Below are 23,166 nucleotides of genomic sequence, written 5' to 3' on the forward strand. Positions count from 1 at the left end.
GGCCCCGACGGCTTCGAGGCCGTGCGCGACGCTCGCGGCCCGTCTCCACCGCTTCGCCACTGAATATTGGTTACCTGGCCTTCTATAGCACGCTTGCAGCGCGGAGTCCAAGGCAGGGGCACAGGTCGGGTCCTGGATTTGGGTCAGGCAGTGCGGTAGAAGCCTAAGCCACCGGAGCCGTTGGCGGCTGTCCTTCTGCCTGTGTCGCGGAAGCGCCGACCGGCTAGAAGGTCCCCGGGAGGCGGGACCTCCGAGAGGCTCGGCGCTGAGCCTGGCTAGGGCCAGGTACTTGCCTTTCCGCTGGAGCAAAGTCTGTCTGGCTCCTCCACTCCTCTCCCGCCACGAGGGGATGCAGCTCCCGGAAAGTAAGGCCGCCGCGATTGCGGCTTTGGTCTATGTATGTTTTGGAGACGCGAACCCATCTCTGCCTTCACGCCTCCCCGATCTGTTTTCGCTCCTCCTCCCGACCTGCCCATTCCATTTGGGGTTGGAGGGTGGGGGTGCAAAATTCTGGCCTGGCGTGGGGACATGGCGAGATCTTCTTCGCTCTCCGCTGATTAGTAACTTTACGCTGGACGAGTGTCTGGGCTTAGTATCGCCAGTCCAGTGTGTGAGGGCGGGTGGTGGGTAGACTAGAAATATTCTTGAAGGTCTTTTCTACCTCTGACATCTCATTTCAGGAACCTGACATCATCTGGGACAGTTATCTTCTTTTTTAAAGGAGGTAATTGTCAGTCTTGTTTTTAAAGAGCGACTGGAGTCCTGACCGTAAAAACAGTCTGCGTCTTTTATTTCGACCTGACAACCAACAAGTGTTTTTTTCCCCACCCATGTATCTCTTTGAATCTCCAAAGCAAAAACCTTTTTAATCGTGAACAGTGTGTGTGTGTGTGTGAGTGTGAGTGTGTGTGTAAAATTTATTTTTTCGTGTATGGAATCTTTTCACGTTATGTAACATATGTGTGTCCAAACCTTAAAATCCATATACACCTTCCAATTTATAAATTTGCAGACCTTAAAAAACTTTGCTTCAAGCTCACTTCAAACTGATGAATTCATTAGTTTATGTAAACATTGAATAATTATTAAAGTCGGAAAACATTATTGTCCCCATATTTTCCAGTATGTTCAAGTAAGAAGAACACTTACAGAAAATATATACAGTTAGATTTATAGTCTTTTTCCAAAGTAAGTGAAAATCTGAATTTGTTAAATGGTGAGGGTTTTTTTTGAAATTTCGCAGAAAAAAACCCTAGAACTGTGATTTGAAGTGAGGGAAATTTTAATTTTCAGCACAAAAGCTGCACAAAATGTCGAATGCATTTTTTCTATTTTCTCTAATACATTGTTGAGTTCGTATGAAAGACTGTTTATACCACCACGTGTGGATTATTTGACAGTTCTAGTGATTAAAAGTAAACTTTATTTTAGCATTTTGACCTCTTCACCTGTGTTTACTATGTCCTCTCATTAGTTTTTGAGCCATTATCATACTGTAGAGTATATTGGCTTATATTACTATATTTCTTTTTTATAGTTTTCCTAATTTGAGAATTTTTTTTTTGTTTCCTTAGGTGAATTATACTTTAATGTATTACTACAGGTTGTATACTACGGATGGGAACTATTAAAGTTTATAATGTCAAAAACTTTTCTTAGACCAAAGGTATCTTCTACAAAGGTATGATATACTAAAATGGCCATGTAATAATTGCCCAAAAAGAAAGGATTGTTTTTGTGTATGTTTTTAATGACTTGTTATTGCCGTCAAAGTAATAGTGTACAGTATCTGTTGTAACTGGTGATCTAAAAATTGCAATATTAAGTGTGAAATGACTAAAAGTACAATCTTAATTTTTAAAAAAAGTGTTTTCAATTTCAGTCGGAAGAAAGGCTGAAAACTCTTGCATGGAAGATCAATAGAAGAAAGAAAAACAGGAGTCATAGTATTACAGCGTAACAATGAGGGGCAACAGTGGCACTGTTAGTTGAGCATCTGACTCTTGGTTATGGCTCAGGTCATAATTTCAGGGTTGTGGGATGGAGCTCTGGCAGTCTCTGCACTCAGTGCTGGGTTTGTTTGGGATTCTCTCCTTTTCTCTCCCTCTCCATCTGCCCCTCTCCTTACTGTCTCTTTCTCTTTCAAATGAATAAATAACATCTTTAAAAAAACAGATAAATAAAAATAAAGCTTAACCACAAGGCCTGCCACTTAAATATCATGTTTTAGAGTGCCAGTTCTTAGCAAGGCTAGTGATAGGGTAGGACGGGGTCAGTCAGTATCATGCTTATTTGTTGGGTAGTTATTTTCATACTGGTGGGTCTTATTTTTCTCTGATCTTAAGTAAATTATTAATTTTTGGTGTTTCTTTTTTCCCCAGTAAATAGGACTCCATGTTTATGCAAGATATAAAACTATAAAATGTATAAATAACTTACAGATCAGAATTGCAAGATCAGATATGCTATCAAAAGTTTTACTATAACATGGTATTTTTACTTTTTTTTCTTTCTTTTAAGATGTATTTATTTTGGGAGAGAGAACATGTGCGAGCCAGGGTCAGGGGGTGGGGAAGGGCAGAGGAAGTCTTAAACAGACTTTGTGCTGAGTGTGGAGCCCAACTCTGGGGGGCTCCATTTCATGACCTTGAGATCACAACCTGAGCTGAAACCAAAAGTTCAAGCTCAACTGACAGAGCCACCCAGGTGCCCCTAAGTACTCTTGTTTGTTTTTTAGATTTTATTTATTTGAGAAAAGGAGAGAGGAGGGGCAGAGGGAGAAGCAGGCTCCCTGGTTAGCAGGAGCTCGATGCAAGCTCAATCCCAGGACCCCGGGATCACGGCCTGAGCCGAAGGCAGATTCTTAACTGAGCCACCCGGGTGCCCCTAAACTCTTAAAAACAGATGAGGAGCCAAAATTGTAGTACTGTCGACAGTCTTTTGAAGAAGGAGAAATGAATTGTTGTTTTTTTTTTTTTTTTTTTTTTGAGAAATGAATTTTTAGGCTGTGACTGAAATTTTTTCCCACAGGTCTTCATTTCTTTACTTATTGGTGATAGTATTCCTAACCTTCTGTCTTTAAAGGGGGAATGAAGTGTGACTTTCATTCCTCAGATAGTTCTAAACCCCAGCTTGCTTTTCCTTAGCATTGTCTAGTAAATAGTTCACAACTATGGCTAAGTGTTCTTCAAGGAAAATATAATCTTGGTTCCCCCTTATTAGGCAGCCAAGGAATTTCAAAAGCCACATACTAAGCTAGGTTTTTCTAGATTTATACTTCAGGAATGTTAAGAAAATTCATCATAAAAATTTTTGTTCCCAAAAAAACCTTTAAACACACCGAAGTATTTTTAGTTTTAAATAGCTGAATTCATCATCTTCATCTGTGTATACTTACAGAGGATTCTAAAGGAAAGGGAATGATGGAGGAAATGCAGAGAGATCAGCAATTTCTCAAAAATACAGAAGAACGTGAAGTAGAACCATCGATTTTGCTGTTCTATTATCCCAGTTCTGTTTTCTTAGACAAATCTGGGAAATAAGTCCTCCTGCCTGGAAAGCCTGCCTCCCTTTATGAAAATACTATTTGCTTTATGGGCTGAAGAGAATAAAATCAGGTCATATTTACAAATTATCCATACCATCAGGATTCTTGGGCTGTATCTTCTCAAAGTCCTGAAGCTGATAGGGATTATTTGGATATCTGCAGTGGTTCTTAGTTTGTGAATTAATTACCTGGTCAAAACAGAAGTTTTATTCTTCTTACAGTTATATATGCTTAAAATAATATTTTATTTCTTTGTTTTGCTTCTTTTTTGGCACGTAATTTTTAGTATTTCTGTTTTAGTCCTACAAATGAGCTTAAGAAGAATCAGCCTATTCTATACTAGGAAGATTAGTAAAAAGAATTAAGTTTATATTCTATATTCCTTTATATGGCATTTGTTATTACCCTGGTGAAGCAGACAAGTATGCATATGTTCTTACCATGAAGTAAAAAAATAACTAATATGTATATGCCAGTTTTACTTAAAGAACTAATTTGTGAGGTTTTGATTTAAAATGTTGCAGATAGGGACGCCTGGGTGGCTCAGTTGGTTAAGCATCTGCTTTTGGCTCATGTCATGATCTCAGGGTCCTGGGATCAAGTCCCACATCAGGCTCCTTGCTCAGGGGAGAGCCTGCTTCTCTCTGCCTGTTGCTCCCCCTGCTTGTGTGCACTCTCTCTCTCTGACAAATAAATAAAATCTTCTAAAAAAATAAAAATAAAATGTTGCAGATATGTGAATATGGTTTTTTATAGAGAGTAGTTTACTTATATAGGGAATAGAGGTAGATAATTTAATATTTACATGATTTCTTTTTTTTTCAGGTAACAGACTGGGTGGACCCATCGTTTGATGATTTTTCAGAGAATACAGGCATCTCTATTACTGCCACATCATTAGGTGTGAATAACTCAAGTCACAGAAGGAAAAATGTGCCTTCCAGATTAGACAATAGCAGATTTCCAGCTAGAAAAAGAGAAAAGCCATCTTCCTCAGAAAAGACTTATGGTCTTGAGAATTCAAAAGAATATCTGTCTGAAAATGAACCATGGGTGGATAAATACAAGCCAGAAACTCAGGTACTAAAAAGGATGCAAACAAGTATATATAATGCAATTTCAGGAAGGAGAGAAATATATATTTTCAGATTATTACTCATAAAAATCTTTCTAAATGAATTAGGAAAAAAACCCAGTAATTCATAGTTTTTTTATGTTCCATGGCTCAGCATTTTTCAAGTTATTCTGAAATTGTATCGTTGGTTATTTATCATAGATTTAATTTAATCCCAACATAGAATTGATCTGTTTATTTTCTTAAACGTGATATCTCTCCCTATTTATTCCCTTCCCAAAAATGTATGTCAGGATTTTAAAGTTTTGTAATTCCCAACCTGCCCCAAATTCTCAGACAATGGTATCAGTGTTAAGGATAGAATTTTTTTTTTTTAAGATTTTATTTATTTATTTGACAGAGATCACAAGTAGGCAGACAGGCAGGCAGAGAGAGAGGAAGGGAAGCAGGCTCCCTGCCAAGCAGAGAGTCCGATGTGGGGCTCAATCCCAGGACCATGGGATCATGACCTGAGCCGAAGGCAGTCTTTAACCCACTGAGCCACCCAGGCACCCCCAGAATTTTTCAATATAAAAAATGAAGTATAATAGCAAAGACTTTTAAATTCTCTTATCATGTTGTTTGCTAGTTTTCTTCATTGAAAATGCTTAATTTAGATTAATGTGGGCTGCTGTACCAAAAATCCTTGAGTTAAAATTTGTTCTAAACTTGAAATTTTTAGCATGAACTTGCTGTGCATAAAAAGAAAATTGAAGAAGTTGAAACCTGGTTAAAAGCTAAAGTCTTAGAAAGGCAACCAAAACAGGTAACTGAATAAGAAATGTGTTTTAAAATATATAACATCAAATGTTTCTCTGTTTTATAGTTGGTTGTAAGAACTTTTTTCTTTTTTTTTTTTTTAAGATTGATTGCTTGATTTGACAGAGTGTGCATGTGCACAAGCAGGGGAGGCGGCAGGCAGAGGGAGAGGGAAAGGCAAGCTCCCCATGGAGCAGAGAGCCTGATGCAGGGCTTGATCTCAGGACTCTGGGATCATGACCTGAGCTGAAGGCAGATGTTTAACTAACTGAACCACCCAGTCTTCCAGAAATTAAACTTTTATGTTGACTTTGTTAAGTCCAAATCACCTACAATAAAAAAGTCTTTTATTTACTCCTACACACTTCACCAAAAGACTCAGAGATTTTGAGTTTCTTTCTTAAACTTCTTTTACCTACTTATGTCTCATCATCATCATTAAGCATAATGAACTCGTTAGGGTGCCAGTATATTTAGCACATCAGATTATCTCATGCTGAAGCAAGCAGGCAAATTACATATTAGTTTTGTACTAAATACAGCCTAAAACAGTCATCATTCATTTTAAGGCTGATGTTTTTTGTTTCACTTCCTACTTCTGTAATTACTTTTAGCCTTCAAGCTAGAATTTTTTTTTCTCTCTTTTTAAACTTTATTTTGAGATTCTTAAAAAGTAAAGTAAAGTAGAATAATAAATGAATAGTCTTATGCCTACTATATACCTCATTTTCACTCTTAAGTATTTTAAAGTATTTTCAATTATGAATATGTGACGTTTTAGTCAGACTTCTAGAAATATCCATATACCTCTTTTTTAAAAATAAAGCACTTTCCTAATTGACTGTATATACCATTATTCTTTTTTTTAATCTTTTTGTTAGTTTTTTAATATAGAAAATTTCAAACATGGACAAACATGGAATGATATTATGAAGAATACTCTTTTTTTTTTTTTTTAAATTAACATATAATGTATTTTTAGCCCCAGGTTGCAGGTTTGTTAATCATCAGGCTTACGCACTTCACAGCACTCACCATAGCACATACCCTCCCCAATGTCTATAACCCAACCACCCTCTCCCTACCCTCCTCCCCCCGGCAACCCTCTGTTTTGTGAGATTAAGAGTCTCTTATGGTTTGTCTCCATCCCGATCCCATCTTGTTTCATTTTTTCCTTCCCTACCCCCCAAACCCCCCACTTTGCCTCTCAAATTCCTGATATCAGGGAGATCATATGATGATTGTCTTTCTCTAATTGACTTATTTCGGTCAGCATAATACCCTCTAGTTCCATCCACGTCGTTGCAAATGGCAAGATTTCATTTCTTTTGATGGCTGCATAGTATTCCATTATATATATATATTATTCTAACAAAATTATCTAGTGTTATGTTAGATAATGTTATCTAATGCTCATTTCATATTCACATTTCTCTATTTGTCTGCAAAATATTATTTATAGTGGATTTGTTACAACCAGGATCTAATCAAGGACTACATGTTGCTTTTGATTGTTACACCCCTTAGGTCTTTTAAAATCTAGAACGATCCTCTTTCACCCTCTTTTTTACTCTAAGACATTGACTTACCAGAGAGTCCAGGCCAGGTGACGTGTAGAACCCTAACCTTCTAGATTTGTCAGGTTGTTTCCTCTTCATGATGACTAACCTGTTCTTCTATCTTCCATTTCCTGTGGCTTGGAAGTTTGAATCAAGGGTTTGATTTGACTCAGTTGAACATTTTTTAAGAATACTTTTTAGGTCGTGGTGTATGTTTTATATTGCACCATATCAGAAAATATGTTTGGTTCTCCTGTTTTTCATGTTAACTTTGATCACTAAATTAAGGAAATAATAGTAAAAATCTTTCTTTTTTTAAAGATTTTATTCATTTATTAGAGAGATAGAGCATGAGCGAGAGGCGGGGAAAGGAAGAAGCAGGCTCCCCACTAAGTAGGGAGCCCAACTGGGGGCTCAGTCCCAGGACTCATGACCTCAGCCAAAGGCAGACACATAAGCTACTGAGCCACTCAGGAGCCCCAGTAATAGTCAGAAATCTTCATTATGAAGTAATTTTCCCTTGTGACTGCCACATAATCTATAGGGAGATAATTTCACAATGTTAAATGTCCAATTCCCGGGGTGCCTGGGTGGCTCAGTGGGTTAAGTCTCTGCCTTCGGCTCGGGTCATGGTCCCAGGATCCTGGGATCGAGCCCCACGTCAGGCTCTCTGCTCGGCGGGGAGCCTGCTTCCCCCTCTCTCTCTACCTGATGTTCTGCCTACTTGTGATCTCTGTCTGTCAAATAAATAAATAAAATCTTTTTTTAAAAAAAAGTCCAATTCCTCCTTTCACGTAGGTGCCTTAGTGTCCATTTTCAGTCCTTGCCTGAATCAATTATTTTGTTAAGATTGTGAAATGGTGATTTTTTTTTTCATGATTTCATTTATTGGGACATCTGCGTGGCTCGGTTGGTTAGGGGTCTTAGGGTCCATCGAGTGTTTCATCAGGTTCGTTGCTCAGCAGGAGTTTGCTTCTCCCTCTGCCTGCCGTTCCCCCTGCTTGTGTGCATTCTTTCTCTCTCCCTCTTCCCCCCACTCTCTCTGACAAATAAATAAAATCTTAAAAAAAAATAAAAATAAAATCTTCCCGCTAAGAAGTTGAACTCTCACCAGTTGTATACTCTTTTTTTTTTTTTTTTAAGATTTTATTTATTTATTTGACAGAGAACACAAGTAGGGAGAGAGGCAGGCAGGGAGAGAGAGAAGCAGGCTCTGCACTGAGCAGAGAGCCCGATGCGGGGCTCAGAGAACACAAGTAGGCAGAGAGGCAGGCAGAGAGAGAGAGAGAGAAGCAGGCTCTGCACTGAGCAGAGAGCCCGATTCGGGGCTCAGAGAACACAAGTAGGCAGAGAGGCAGGCAGAGAGAGAGAGAGAGAAGCAGGCTCTGCACTGAGCAGAGAGCCCGATTCGGGGCTCGATCCCAGGACCCTGGGATCATGACCTGGGCTGCAGGCAGAGGCTTTAACCTGCTGAGCCACCTAGGGGCCCATGTATACTCTTTATTATATAAAAGTTCAATGATGTCAATAATTATAAGACATTTTTATTCAAGAAAAATATTTTTAAAGATTTTATTTATTTATTTGTCAGAACACGAGCAGGGGGAGTAGCAGGCAGTGGGGGGAGCAGCAGGCAGTGGGAGAAACAGGCTCCCTGCTGAGCAAGGTTTCCCCACATGGGACTCAATGCCACGACCCTGGGATCATGATCTAAACTGAAGGCAGATGCTTAAGCAACTGAGGCCACCCAGGCTTATCCCCCTCCATTTTTTTTTTTTTTAAGATTTTTTATTTATTCATTTGACAGAGTTCACAAGTAGGCAGAGAGACAGGCAGAGAGAGAGGAAGGGAAGCAGGCTCCCTGCTGAGTAGAGAGCCGGACTCGCTTGATCCCAGGACCTTGAGATCATGACCTGAGCCGAAGGCAGAGGCTTTAACCCACTGAGCCACCCAGGCAGCCCGCCCTCCCGTTTTTGACAATGTATAGATTTTTCTGTGGACAAGCTAAAATTATTTTTTCTTAAATTTATTGTAAGTACTTAAAATACTTAATTTAATTTTTCAGAGCAACATTTTCAGAATATAGTAAAACTGTTAACAGTGTGATGGAAATGTAATGTACAGCATAGTGGATATAGTCAGTAACATTGTAGTAACTTTATATAGTGACATGATAACTAGACTTACAATCATTTTGTAAGACATAAAAATATTGAATCACTATGATGTACAAACTATTAGGATACTATATGCCATTTTTACTTCAATTTAAAACAATGAAGAAAAGCCTATTGTAATGTAGACAATGAGAACATTAACAAAAGTCTTCACGTTTTAGTGTTCTCATAGACTATCTCCCACTTACTGGAAGCAAAACTTTTGCTATGTGGCTCTACTCACTCTGTCAAAAAATAAGGCACTTTATTATATAAGAAACATACATGGAGGGCACCTGGGTGACTCCCAGGTCATGATCTCGGGGTCCTGGGATCAAGCCCTGTGTCGGGCTCTCTGCTCAGCAGGGAGCCTGCTTCCCCCACCCCCCCGCCTGCCTCTCTGCCTAATTGTGATCTCTCTCTGTGTCAAATAAATAAATTAAAATCTTAATAAAAAAAAAAAAGAAAGAAAAAGAAACATGCACGGGTGTCTGTGTTTGATCATCCTCTTTTTTTTTAAATCTCCTTGGAAGTAGTCAGTTCTCATTATTTACATTAGGTATGCCCTGTAAAGTTACTAGAAATAGTAAGCAAATACTGAGTCATAGTTCCAAAGAGAAGTAAGGATTTAGATTCCTGCAAAACAGTCTTTATTTGGTCACCTTTACATCAACTCATCAATATATAACCTTGTTTTCTGTATTTGATCAGAGACACCATATTTAATATATATTATTTAATCATTAAAGTCATGGCTAATATCACTATAACTCATGCACTCATACATTTTAAAAAGTAGGATGGGTTGTCCTCTGGGGCCATGTACAAGGTCCCTTATTTGCATTAGTTAGTAAAGGTAAACAGTTGAGCAAGGATTATAGCCCACCAGGGAATGTAGGAGATCATCTTCCCCTGATATATTGTTTACTTTAACTTTTTTTTTTATCAGATTTATTACACGAGGAGATATTATTATGACCCACAACCTATAGTCTCTCTTTGGAGTTCTATCTCTGGAAAATATTTTTCTTTTTTTTCTTAAAGATTTTATTTATTTATTTGAGAGAGAGCACGAGAGGGGAGAAGGTCAGTGGGAAAAGCAGACTACCCGTGGAGCTGGAACCCCGATGTGGAACTCAATCCTGGAACTCCGGGATCATGACCTGAGCCAAAGGCAGTTGGTTAACCAATTGAGCCACCCAGGCACCCTGGAAAATATATTTCTTAAGACACATTTTGTAACGATTCTGATATCCTACATTTCCCATCAGAATATTATACTTGTTTAATACTAAAGCATATAATCCAAAGAGATCTGTATTAAGTTTGAATTTTGAGTTCAGGTAACCTCTAAAAATACTTGTTTCAGACATTATCTCCTTAGTCTAGCTGAAGTTTAGTTGTTTTAATTTGGCTACTCAGTAGTCCTTGGGAGAGACATAGTGTAAGAATTGAAGAACTATCAGAAGTTATGCTTAAAGTTGAAGAAATAAGATTATCCTCTTTCATCTAAAGCTGGTATAATCCAGGTAACATCTGTGTAAAAGTTAGCTTATTTCAGATATTTAGTAAATCTTTTTTTTTTTAAGATTTTATGTATTTATTTGACAGAAATCACAAGTAGATGGAGAGGCAGGCAGAGAGAGAGGGAAGCAGGCTCCCTGCTGAGCAGAGAGCCCGATGTGGGACTCGATCCCAGGACCTTGAGACCATGACCTGAGCCGAAGGCAGCGGCTCAACCCACTGAGCTACCCAGGCGCCCCCAGATATTTAGTAAATCTTTATGGATGTAATATTTGAAAGAAAATTCAAACATAAAAAAATTCAAACATAATATTCTAGCATTCCAGTGATTTCGATTTTGTGTGTGTGTGATTTTGATATTTGATTTATATTTGTATTTGGTTTTAGGGTGGATCTATTTTATTAATAACAGGTCCTCCTGGATGTGGGAAAACAACAACTCTAAAAATACTATCAAAGGAGCATGGTATTCAAGTACAAGAGTGGATTAATCCAATTTTACCAGACTTCCAAAAAGATGATTTCAAGGAGATACTTAATCCTGGTAAGGTTAGCTATGAACGTAGTAGAAATAGTGGGAAAAGTCTATGTTTGAAGGAGGTTTGAAGTAACCTCCCCAACTATATTCTTGAGATTCCTAAGATCCTTTTGGGTATGTTTTTTGTTTTGTTTTGTTTTGTTTTTAAGATTTTAAAAATTTATTTGACACAGAGATAGGGCACAGTAGGTGAAGCTACAGGTAGAAGGAGAGGGAGAAACAGGCTCATTGACCAGGGAACCTGATGTGGGGGTTGATCCCCGGGCCCTGGGATCATGACGTGAGCTGAAGGCAAAGGCTTAATGACTGAGCCACCCAGGCGCCCCTGGGTATATGTTTTTGTGCGAAAATATATGTTGTCACTCCTATGCTAGATTGACATCTACCCACTATCAGTAGGTTCACAAAATGAGAGTAGCGATCAGATGAAACCATATGAGACCATTTTCTTTCCTACTTCCAAGTTTCAGACAGAAATACTTTGAGAAGAAGGGAAGCTTGCTTCTAGTAGATGAGAATGGGATTCTTTTTTTAAAAGATTTTATTTATTTATTTGACAGAGATCAAAGTAGGCAGAGAGGCAGAGAGAGAGGGAGGGGGAAGCAGGCTCCCCACTGAGCAGAGAGCCCGATGCAGGGCTTGATCCCAGGACCCTGAGATCATGACCTGAGCAGAAGGCAGAGGCTTTAACCCACTGAGCTACCCAGGTGCCCCAAGAGAATGGGATTCTTTAAGGATTAAGTCTGACTAATTGATTCGTCGTCAACACACTCATTTGGAGTTTTTTATTGTATAGGCAAAGATGTAAATGTTTTTACCAGTTGTGTGACTATTATATTAGCAACTGTGTTCTAAAGTCAGTTAATTCCATATTACATTCATTGTTATAGAAAATTCATTGTGGTCCATGATGACTCTTGTTTTTTGAAATGCATATCCAATTTTATTTTATTTTTAAAAATATTTTATATATTTATTTGACAGAGAGAGAGAGAGAGATCAGAAGTAGGCAGAGAGGCAGGCAGAGAGAGAGGGGGATGCAGGCTCCCTGCTGATCAGATAGCCCAGTGTGGGGCTCAATCCTAGGACTCTGAGATCATGACCTGAGCCAAAGGCAGAGGCTTAACCCACTGAGCCACCTGGGCACCCCATGAATATCCTATTTTATTTTATTAAAGATTTTATTTATTTATTTGACAGAGATGACAAGTAGGCAGAGAGGCAGGCAGAGAGAGAAAGTGGAGGAAGCAGGCTCCCTGCTGAGCAGAGAGCCCAATTCGGGGCTATATCCCACAACCCTGGGATCATGACCTGAGCCGAAGGCAGAGGCTTTAACCCACTGAGCCACCCAGGCGCCCCATGAATATCCTATTTTAAATTTGTACAGCTTTGCCTAAATAAAAAAAATCTACAATGTTGTAAGCTTCAGGTATATGTGAATGTAATCAGTAATGTATATGTGTGTGTTAGTTAGGTGTGTAATTTTGATGTATACATAATTTGTTGAAAGTAAAAGTGTTAAATTTTTTTTTCAGAATCCAGCTTCCATGTGTTTCCCTACCAGTCTCAGATAGCAGTTTTTAAAGAGTTTCTACTAAGAGCAACAAAGTATAACAAACTACAAATGCTTGGAGATGATCTAAGAACTGATAAAAGGATAATTCTCATTGAAGTATGGACAGATTTTGAGATCCTGCTGTAACTATTGAGTAAATAATTGCAAGATATATCTTATTGATAGGGGCATTAACTCTCTCCATGGTATTAATAGTGGTAAAATGTAATGTAAAGGCTCAGTGATAGCGGAAACCTCAGGTCTTTTTCAGTAAACTTGAATAGAAGCTATAAGTAAATGAACTTTAAAATTTTAATGTCTTCAGTATAGAAAAGCAAAAAATTATTTGGCAAATGATGTTTTTAGTGAAAATACTATAACTAGTAGTGATCCTAAGAAATTTGAATGAAAATTGGGTTTCCTATTGATGGATTTTACTGTTTAGTAATCCACTTTTTCATGTTTTCCTTAATTTCTGAATTGTATATATAACATTTTTTCTCTAATTTGGTAAATACAAGTCTTACATAAACTTACACAATAAAATAACTGAGTAATATTTACCATTTTTCGATAGGATTTACCTAACCAGTTTTATCGAGATTCTCATACTTTACATGAAATTCTCAGGTGAGTTTCAGTGAAGTTTTCTCAAACTTTGAATTAAATGGCATTAGCTTGTATTTAAACATTGCTGTACTTTATTCTAGGAAATATGTGCACACTGGTCGATGTCCTCTAATATTTATAATTTCTGACAGTCTCAGTGGAGATAATAATCAGAGGTTATTGTTTCCCAAAGAAATTCAGGAAGAGTGTGCTATAGCAAACATTAGGTAAGAATGAAATTTCTGCTTATAAGCTTATATACATGTTATATTTTTAAATTGATCATTTAACCACTATTTTTCTTTAAAATACCTTTTTAACAGTTTTAACCCTGTGGCACCAACAATTATGATGAAATTTCTTAATCGAATAGTGACAGTGGAAGCTAACAAGGTAAGTCTCTTAAGAACTGATTAATCTGAATCTTTTTTTTTTTTTAAATATTTTATTTATTTGTTTGACAGAGATCACAAGTAGGCAGAGAGGCAGGCAGAGAGAGAGGAGGAAGCAGGCTCCCTGCCAAGCAGACAGCACCATGCGGGGCTCAATCCCAGGACCCTGGGATCATGACCTGAGCCGAAGGCGGAGGCTTTAACCCACTGAGCCAAATATTTGCTTATATTCATCAGGCCTGTCATTCTTGAAAAGGCAGGAAATACTGATTTTTAAAAATCCCTTACATTTCTCTATTATTAAACCTAGTTTTCTGTTTCACATTGAGGTAAATTTCCCTTTGCTTGGCTCAGTGCTATAAATTGTGTCTACTGTCAAGAAATTGTTTCCTGGGACGCCTGGGTGGCTCAGTTGGTTGAGCAGCTGCCTTCGGCTCAGGTCATGATCCCAGTGTCCTGGGATCGAGTCCCACATCGGGCTCCTTGCCCCGCAGGGAGCCTGCCTCTCCCTCTGACTCTGCCTGCCATTCTGCCTGTGCGCTCTCTCTCTCTCTCTGACAAATAAATAAATAAAATCTTAAAAAAAAAAAAACGAAAGAAACTGTTTCCCGGGGGCACCTGGGTGTCTCAGTGGGTTAAAGCCTCTCCCTTTGGCTCAGGTCATTGTATGTCAGGCACTATACAGAATATTTTTACATACTTGATCTTATTAAATCTCACCACAACCATACAAAACTGGTACATAATCCCTATTTTACAGATAAGGAAATAACTTTTGGGTGGGGGAATAACTTCATAATATCCCACAACTATTACGTATCAGATAGGTTGGAAGTTCATTCTAACTCCATTTCACTGTGCTAAAACATTTTCAGTAACAGCAGAATGCACATATGTACTTGAACCTGTACATACTAGAAGAAAGTACATAAAAATGCTGAGGGTGATTGGTTCTGGATGGTAGGATTACTTGTGATGTGTTTTTTTAATGTCTTTTTAAAAAAAAAAACTACATTCTGTACCAGGAACATAACTATAAATTAGAGCTTTTAAATATTTATTAAACAAACATTGAGAATAAACATAGTTAACATCATAGCACCTTACCACATTAACTCAAAACTTTTTTTTTTTTTTTAAGATTTTATTTATTTATTTGACAGACAGAGATCACAAATAGGCAGAGAGGCAGGCAGAGAGAAAGGGAAGCAGGCTCCCTGCGGAGCAGAGAGCCCGATGTGGGGCTCGATCCCAGGACGCTGAGACCATGACCTGAGCCGAAGGCAGCGGCTTAACCCACTGAGCCACCCAGGCGCCCCAACTCAAAACTTTTTTTAAGACTAAGTCCTTAGGGGCACCTAGGTGGCTCAGGAGGTTGGGCCTCCCTTCGGCTTGGATCATGGTCTCAGGGCCCTGGGGTCAAGCCCTGCATCAGGTTCTCTGCTCAGCAGGGAGCTTCTTTCTCCTTCTCTTTCTGCCTGCCTCTCTGCCTACTTGTGATCTCTCTCTCTGTGTCAGATAAATGGGTAAAATCTTAAAAAAAAAAAAAAGACTAAGTCATTAGATTGCAAATGGCATTCACTTTAGCAATTTGTGTTGGAATAGTGAAAAGAGATTCCATGACTTTTTTGTTACGTAATTAACATGCTATACCTTAAATAGTGGATCTGCAAGAATGTTAAAACTAGTATACCTTTTTTTTTATTTTAAGATTTTAAAAATTTTTAAGTAACCTCTACACCCACCATGGGGCTTGAACTTACAACCCCAAGATCAAAATAGTTATATGCGCTACTGACTGAGCCAGCCACATGCCCCTAAAACTGGTGTAGTTTTGATATTATTGTTTACACTGTTACATCACAGGGGCAGCAACTAGCACACTATTCAAGTCTTTCACACTTTTATAAAATGAAATGTTAAGATACTATCTGGCGTCTTAACAATGATAATGATGGTAGAAGAAAATCAAAAGATCATTTTAATGTCTGGCATTCTGTAGCTCAGTTAATTATATTAAGAAAGACTGTTGACATCTCTCTCTCTCTTTTTTTTAAGATTTATTTTATTTATTTGTCAGAGAGAGAGTGCACACAAGCAGGCAGAGAGGCAGACAGAGGCAGAGAGAAGCAGGCTCCCTGCCGAGCAAGCAGCCCCATACGGGACTCAATCTCAGGATCCTGGGATCATGACCTGAGTCAAAGGCAGCAGTTTAACTGACTGAACCACCCAGGCGTCCCAAGACTATTGACATCTTAAGTGATTTACTTAAAAGAATGGTGAATATCTTAGGTTTTGGGGTTTTTTGTTGTTGTCGTTGTGTTTTGTTTTTAGTTTAAATAGATGTTTTTCTGTTTTTACAAGGAAAAAAAGATCTTTAGTCTTTTTGTTGATACTGTTATGTATGTAAAGTGTGATCATACATTTCAGTCACATTTCTGTGTTCAAAGTGATTAACATCTATGGTATTTCCTTCAGCTACAAAGGATCATGATTTCAAATTACATTTCCTGGGGTGCCTGCATGGCTCAGTCAGTTAAATGTCTGCTTTCAGCTCAGGTCATGATCTCAGGGTCCTGGGATCGAGCTCTGGGTCAGGCTTCTTGATCAGTGGGGAGTCTGCTTCTCCCTCTCCATCTGCCCCTCCTGCCCAGTCATGTTCTCTCTCTCACACTCTCTCAAATAAATGGATGAAATCTTTAAAAAAAAAAAAAACCAAATTACATTTCCTTTTTGGCAAGTAGTCCACACTAGAAGTTTTCAAAAACAAATACTCTTGAAACAATTTTAAATAAAATAAATGTAGGGGCACCTGGGTGGCTCAGTGATTTAAAGCCTCTGCCTTCGGCTTGGGTCATGATCCCAGGGTCCGGGGATCGAGCCCCGCATCGGGCTCTCTGCTCAGCGGGGAGCCTGCTTCCTTTCCTCTCTCTCTGCCTCTCTGCCTCCCTGTGATTTCTGTCTGTCAAAATAAATAAAATCTTTTTTAAAATAAATAAATAAATAAAATAAATGTATTCAGAATAAAAGTGAAAGTAATCTGGAAGAGAAAATCACAAACATGAGCAGGAAAATTTTGGTAAAAGAATAGTGAAGACAGACTTGCTATCTAGGTATTGGAACATAATGTAAAACTGTAAATTTTACAGCTGTGTACTGTTGACACACAAAAGGAAGGATTCAGTTAGAAGACAGCACAGAAATATATCAGTATGTGTAAATGACAATTTTCTGTATAATGGAAGTAGCATTTTAGAGTGGGGAGAGAGGAAACTATTATAATTAAAAAGTGATATTAACACAATTGGATATCCATGTGGAAAACATAAGGGATATCCATGTGGGAAACATAAGGTTGCATCTTTATACTCTGCACAAAAATAATTTCTAGGTAGGGGCGCCTAAGTGGCTCAGTCAGTTCAGCTTCTGAGTCTTGATTTTGGCTCAGGTCACAATCTCAGGGTCCTGACATGATCCCTGCCTTGGTCTATGCACTCAATGGGGAGTCTGCTTGAGAATCTTTCCCTCTGCTCCCTCTCCCACTCACACATGTGCTCTCTGTAAAACAAATTTGATTACCTACTGGTAATCAAAATAAGATTTCTGAGTAAATGAAAGATGTGAATGCAAAAAAAAATGACAATAGTATTTTTTTAAAGATTTTATTTATTTGAGAGAGAAAATGAGCAGTAGGGAGGGACAGAGCAGGAGAGAGGGAGAAGCAGACTCCCTGCTAAGCAGACAGACAGAAATCACAGGGAGGCAGAGAGGCAGAGAGAGAGGAAAGGAAGCAGGCTCCCTGCTGAACAGAGAGCCCGATGCGGGGCTCGATCCCTGGACCCTTCGATCATGACCCAAAAATTGGCACTCTCACACTTGGTGTTTGATCCCAGGACCTGGAGATCATGATGATGATCTGATCAGTCAGATCATGATCTGAGTAAAGGGCAGATGCTTAACCCACTGAGCCACCCAGGCACCCTCAAAATGAGAATAGTATTAAGAAAAAGTACTGACTTTGGTTTGAGGGATAGTTTTCCTAAAAAAGAAACAAAAGCCCTAAGAACATTGGATTGGATTTACTTCAGAAAAATGAAAAGCTCAGGGAATGATAGAAGGCCTGGTAAGCTAAGGTAAAAGATAAGCATGAGAGTGGAAGAAAATATTTGCAATTTATATAACAGATAAAGTATTAATATATGAATATGTAAAAATGTGCCTACCTAAAAAGGCTAAGGACAGGAGTGTCTGGATGAATCGGTCAGTTAAGCATCTGCCTTTGGCTCAGTTCATGATCCTGAAGTCCCAGGACCGAGCTCCACATTGGGAATCCCTGCTCAGCAGGGAGTCTGCTTCTCCCTGTGCCCCTCATTCCACTTGTGCTTTCTCTAGTGTGCTCTCCCTCTCTCTTGCAAAAATAAAACTTTAAAAAAAATAAATAAATCAGTGAAAATTCCAAGAACAGAGAAGCCAATACACAAATGGCCAGTAAACATGAGAGGTATGTCGCCCTACTGGTAATCAAAGAAATTAATATTTAAACCAGACACCATTTTTCACATATCAGTTTGTAGAAATTTTAAGAGATCAATAAACAGGGCTGCCACAGATAAAAAATTGGCACTCTCACATAACTGTTGGTAGAAAAAAATAAATTAGTAATTGTTAGAGACTTTGGAGGCAGTTTTCCTTCCACAGAAATATATATCTTTTTTAAAGATTTATTTATTAGAGAACATGTGTGTGTATTCACAAGCAGGGGGACAGGCAGAGGGAGAGAATCTCAGGCAGACTCCCCACTGAGCATGGAGCCACTGTAGGGCTCAATCCCAGGCCCCTGAGATCATGACCTGGAATCAATTTAAATCATGTTGTCAGGAAACAATTAAGAGTTTCTTAAGGTGGAGAGGGATAGATAAATTTTTCTGGTCTTATACTTGAACTGACAAGGGAGTGATGTTTATATGTATGTATATATGTGTGTGTGTATATATATGTATATATTTATATATACATGTGTTTATAGTAAGAGAACTTCAAAATATAATCTAGTCCAAGTAAACAAGTGAAAGTATTTTATGCTCTTGAGAATTTACCTTAAGGTATGATAAGTCATTGGCTTTCCTGAGCAGACTGGCATTTAACATGGAAGCTTTTTAGCATCTAACTTTAAAAGATTCTAATTTACTTTTTCGTTTAGAAACGGGAGAGCTGTTTTTTTGGTTTTAGAAACTAGTTTTTTAAACTTCAATTTTTTTCATTTTAGAATGGAGGAAATATTACTGTCCCTGATAGACGTTCTCTAGAGTTGCTCTGTCAAGGGTGTTCTGGTGATATCCGAAGTGCAATAAACAGCCTCCAGTTTTCTTCTTCAAAAGGTAACTGTGAAAGATAAATTTCTTACTGCATTGTTTGGGTGACTGACTTCAGTTCATGAATCGAAATCAAACTAAACATATTTTAACTTATAATTGATATATATCTCCATCTATAGTTTTTTTGAGACTGTTCTATAAAATCATGTATGTACACATGCATACACACGCCTTATGAATATGTCATTGTATGTACCTGTATACCTGAGATAAAACCTGATTCAATTAGGTGGTTTGCTACTTTAATTTTTATTTATTAATTTATTTTTAAGTTAATTAATTTATTTATTGCTACTTGACTTTTTAAAGTTAATTTGGATGAGACTTCCTGGATGAAAATTCTGGCTCTGCCATTTACTGGTGAAGAATCTTGCAAATGACAGTTATTTTTGTGCTTGCATATTCTCACCTTTTATATGAGAACTTCTCTTACAGAGTTGTGTGAAAAGTGAGTTAACACTTGTAGAGTGTTTATTCCAGTGCTTAATATATATTAAGGAGTCAATAAATGATCAGCTGTTAGTGAATTTTAATAGTATTGTGCTGAGGGGCACCTGCATGGCTCAGTTAGTTAAGTGTCCGACTCTTGATTTCAGCCCAGGTCATGATCTCAGGGTTGTGAGATCAAGCCCCACCTGGAGCTCCATGCTGGGCATGGAGCCTGGTCGAAGTTTTCTCTCTCCCTCTCCCCGCTGAGTGCACGTGGGTGTGCTCTCTCCAAAATAAATCTTTGGGCGCCTGCGTGGCTCAGTTGGTTGAACAACTGCCTTTGGCTCAGGTCATGATCCTGGACTTCCAGGATCAAGTCCCGCATCGGGCTCCCAGCTCCTTGGGGAGTCTGTTTCTCCCTCTGACCTCCTCCTCTTTCATGCTCTCTCTCACTCATTCTCTCTCAAATAAATAAATAACATCTTTAAAAAGTATATTAAAAAAATATTTAAGAAATATATAGTATTGTGCTTACATAGGTTCACCTTTGTATTTACTTTTAATTTTTTTAAGATTTGTATTTATTTAAAGATTTTTATTTATTTATTTAACAGAGAGAGGCAGACAGAGAGAGAGGGAGAAGCAGGCTCCCTGCTGAGCAGAGAGCCCAGTGTGGGGCTTGATCCCAGGACCCTGAGATCATGACCTGAGCTTGAAGTCAGAGGCTTAACCCACTGAGCCACCCAAGCACCCCAAAGTTTTTTATTTATTTGACACAGAGAGAGTACTCAAGCAGGGGAAGCTGCAGGCAAGGGAAAGGGAGAAGCAGGCTCCCCTGCTGAGCAGGGAACCTGATTCAGGACTTGATCCCAGGACTCTGGGATCATGACCTGAGCCAAAGCCAGATGTTTAACGAACTGAGCCACCCAGGTTCCCTATTTTTAATTTATATATGGTACAGTTAATAAATTGATTTATTTTTATTGTAAGGAAGATACAGTGTCATGCTATATTAAAAGAGGTAGCACAGGGGTGCCATTGTGGCTCAGTTGGTTAAGCATCTGACTCTTGATCTCAGCTGAGGTCTTAATTCAGGGTCCTGAATTTAGGCCCTTGTGTTGGGCTACCTGTTGGGCATGGAGCCTACTTAAAAAAAAAAAAGTGAGAAGGGAAAGTGGTGCCTGGTTGGCTCAGTAGGTTGAGCGACTAATTCCTGGTTTGGGGTCAGGTTATGTTCTCCTGGGTCATGGATGGAGCTCCCTGTGGGGCTTAGTGCTCAGCAGGGAGTCGGCTTAAAGGTTTTTTCCCTCTGCGCCTCTCCCTTCTCGTGTGCCCACATGCACTCTCTCTCAAATAAATAAATCTTTAAAAATGTATATGGATATAGAGAGATAGCACATGGTTTCTTGTACATGGTCCTTGTCAGAAAACATTTAACAAGCACCCTGCTTGATGTTTCACATTGAGGAATTCACCTTGAAAAATTAAAAGCCATCTTTGGAGTTCTCAGAACCCACCTGAAATCCTAGTGTTTACCTATAAGAATAATCTGTTTGTTTAGTTTATATCTTTGTTTTTCAAAATAACTGTAGAGAAAAGTAAATAGGCAGCTTAATACAACTGAAATCAGAATTCTGTATATTCCTGTAGAAATATTAAGGAGAAAAATAAAATAAATAGAAAAATAAATGTAAGTGGTGCTTAGGTTCACTACTGGAACTTTGGGTTGGGAAGGCTGAAGTAGGCCAGTTTGCTATCCTGTCACTTACAACATTATTACTCTTAGCTCAGAAATGTTAAAAGGAAGAAAATAATGTTTTTTGAGTGGGTTAGGAACCGTATTAGCAATCATATATTGATTCCTTTAATTCTTGACCAGCTTAATGAGATAGACCGTAATAAGAATCAAACCCAGATCCTAGTTTTTTCTGCTCTTCCAGGCTACTTTTCTTAAGGGATGCATTCTGAGTTTTGAACAGTAGATTGACCACTGAAATTTCAACACTGGCATATTCATAAATTGAAGAGTACCCAAATCGGTAGGAGGGTAATACAGAATAGTTGTTGAACATGCACTACAGAACTGTTGTCTGGATTCATATCACTTAGAAGCTGATGCCCTTGAGGCAGTTACTTAATCCCTTTATATCTTCTATCTTTAATGTGTATAGTAAGAGTTCTCCCCTAATCAAGTTATTTTCAGGATTTAATTGACTAATATCTATCATGCATCAAGAACAGTACATTGCACAAGCAGTGCCATAAGAAATCAAAATGATAGGCCTATATTAGAGAATGTGTCATTTCTATGCATAAAATTTAAAATCTGTGTCATGAGGTACTTTCAGGTGATGTTTTATTCCATTTTCATAGTGTAGCAACCCAAAGACGACTGTTACTCAATTCATATATTTTATAATTACACTTTATTAGAAAAAATATATTTTAATTAGACTAGTGTAACCATATAAAATGTTGTCAGTCTTATTTTTCATATTTTAATTTTATTTTCAATATTGTCAATATATTCAATAAAATATTGAATTTTATTTTCAATATTGTATTATTTAGGAGAAAACCGTTTATGGCCAAGGAAGAAAGCATTGTCTTCAATAAAATCATCTGCTGCACTGTCAAAATCAAAACAAAGGAAAAAAACTGATAGGGTTTTTGAAAACCAAGAGGTCCAAGCTATTGGTGGCAAAGATATTTCTCTTTTTCTCTTCAGAGCTCTGGGGAAAATACTATATTGTAAAAGTAAGAAAGCCTTACTTTTTTTTTTTTTTTAATCTGTTAGACATTAGTCTTACAACTAAAATTAAATACGAGTTGAAAATGTGACGTATTTGGCAGTTAGGGGTAGGTCTGATTCTGTTCAGCAAAGCCTGAGACATAGCAGGTAAGTGTATTCAGATAGAGTGTGTTTAGACTGGGTAGGACTAAATGTGAAAACTACTATAGACCAAATATCCATGTCTGTAAATCTTTAAAAGTATAGTTTGCTGCAGGTAAGACACCAGTTTCTCTAGAATTTTAGTGGCAGGTGTTGATAGCCCAAAGCCCTCTTGGGCGTAAACTCTGGACACCAGAATCCTAGGCAAGTAGCCAGGTAGCTTCAGGCTTCTTTGGATCCCTTCAGTCCCTACACGCGGATCACTGATCTCTAAGTTCCCAGATTGGTTTTCCCTTCAATAAAACCCCAGACTTCTGTTTTTCATGTAGAAAATATCAGTTTTTAGTGTGCTGATCCTGAAGGAAGAGAATTAGGATTGTGGGTGCGGGGCAGGATCTGACATGCCTTTATATAGATTGAAACAGTTCTTAAAAATTTTGAAGGAAACTGTTCCCATAGTTTTATCTGTTAAAGCACAAAGTAAATAATCATAATGGACCATTGAGAAAAGTTCTCAATTTCCTCTCAGTTTTTCAAACCTCTTGTAAAATACATGCTTCAGTGGGTCATAAATAGTATCTGAACAGACATTCATTGAAGCTTCATACTTATCACACCTCTTACTATCTGAAACTAATTTTTGGTTGCTAAAAACCCAGCTGTTTTAAACAACTGTTTTTAATCTTCCTGTAAAACTCTTGAGTGCCTCCCGTACC

General features: G+C 38.2%; 1 protein-coding gene across 3 annotated transcripts in view; it reads left to right on the forward strand.

The window, feature by feature from the left end:
- The first annotated feature begins 40 nt into the window (after positions 1 to 40).
- The window catches only part of RAD17 (RAD17 checkpoint clamp loader component), a 40,004-nt gene continuing 16,878 nt past the window's right edge, over positions 41 to 23,166 (forward strand). For 2 of the 3 annotated variants that reach the window (XM_059418012.1, XM_059418014.1), the window contains exons 1-11: positions 41 to 365; positions 1,575 to 1,681; positions 4,373 to 4,627; positions 5,344 to 5,427; positions 11,047 to 11,203; positions 12,733 to 12,869; positions 13,330 to 13,382; positions 13,463 to 13,588; positions 13,685 to 13,754; positions 19,020 to 19,131; positions 22,129 to 22,314. In XM_059418012.1, coding sequence (XP_059273995.1) covers positions 350 to 365; positions 1,575 to 1,681; positions 4,373 to 4,627; positions 5,344 to 5,427; positions 11,047 to 11,203; positions 12,733 to 12,869; positions 13,330 to 13,382; positions 13,463 to 13,588; positions 13,685 to 13,754; positions 19,020 to 19,131; positions 22,129 to 22,314 — 1,303 coding nt within the window. In that variant the 5' untranslated portion in view covers positions 41 to 349. Of the gene's footprint in view, positions 366 to 680; positions 725 to 1,574; positions 1,682 to 4,372; positions 4,628 to 5,343; positions 5,428 to 11,046; positions 11,204 to 12,732; positions 12,870 to 13,329; positions 13,383 to 13,462; positions 13,589 to 13,684; positions 13,755 to 19,019; positions 19,132 to 22,128; positions 22,315 to 23,166 lie in introns of all 3 variants that reach the window. The other variant, XM_059418013.1, reaches the window with a different exon arrangement.

Source organism: Mustela nigripes, chromosome 12 (genome assembly GCF_022355385.1).
Source record: "Mustela nigripes isolate SB6536 chromosome 12, MUSNIG.SB6536, whole genome shotgun sequence".
Lineage (NCBI taxonomy): Eukaryota > Metazoa > Chordata > Mammalia > Carnivora > Mustelidae > Mustela > Mustela nigripes.